Source organism: Naegleria gruberi (genome assembly GCF_000004985.1).
Source record: "Naegleria gruberi genomic scaffold NAEGRscaffold_35, whole genome shotgun sequence".
NCBI classification, from domain to species: domain Eukaryota; phylum Heterolobosea; class Eutetramitea; order Acrasida; family Naegleriidae; genus Naegleria; species Naegleria gruberi.
The window spans coordinates 2,897-3,693 of NW_003163292.1; the positions used below are offsets into that span (position 1 = coordinate 2,897).

General features: G+C 39.6%; 1 protein-coding gene across 1 annotated transcript in view; it reads right to left on the reverse strand.

Annotated features, from left to right (window-relative positions):
* Positions 1 to 401, reverse strand: part of NAEGRDRAFT_69507 (uncharacterized protein) — a gene marked incomplete at both ends in the record, with an annotated part of 3,289 nt that extends 2,888 nt beyond the window's left edge. The window contains one exon of the mRNA XM_002675190.1: positions 3 to 401. Coding sequence (XP_002675236.1) covers positions 3 to 401 — 399 coding nt within the window. The remainder of the gene's footprint in view (positions 1 to 2) is intronic.
* Between the last annotated feature and the right edge of the window lie 396 nt (positions 402 to 797).

Sequence of the window (797 nt, forward strand, 5' to 3'; positions counted from 1 at the left end):
ACCAAACCCAAACCCAAACCCAAACCCAAACCCAAACCCAAACCCAAACCCAAACCCAAACCCAAACCCAAACCCAAACCCAAACCCGAACCCAAACCCAAACCCAAACCCAAACCCAAACCCAAACCCAAACCCAAACCCAAACCCAAACCCAAACCCAAACCCAAACCCAAACCCAAACCCAAACCCAAACCCAAACCCAAACCCAAACCCAAACCCAAACCCAAACCCAAACCCAAACCCAAACCCAAACCCAAACCCAAACCCAAACCCAAACCCAAACCCAAACCCAAACCCAAACCCAAACCCAAACCCAAACCCAAACCCAAACCCAAACCCAAACCCAAACCCAAACCCAAACCCAAACCCAAACCCAAACCCAAACCCAAACCCAAACCCATAGAGATTTATCAGAAGGTTATTCTTTCATTTCTTCATTAGCTGAACCTGGAGGATGGAGTTATAGTTCTCAAATTACTCAATCTATGCTCCAAGAAGATGGTTTTGATATATCAGATGAAAGTTATGATATTACCTGGAATAACATTCCTATAATTACTGACCTATCTTTAGATAATATCTTTCTTAATTACTCTGCCACAGAATTACATATTCCAATGATTAGATGTCCAAAATGGATATCAGCTTGGGTTAAAATTAATTCACCAAAACAAAAAGCAATACTTTTAGAAGCAATGAAAGGAAAAGATAATAGTAATACTATATTTTCTTCAGAATTAACTAAATGGGTTAATTCATATTTTCCAGAAAACCAATTAGAAGAGATTAAACAGAGT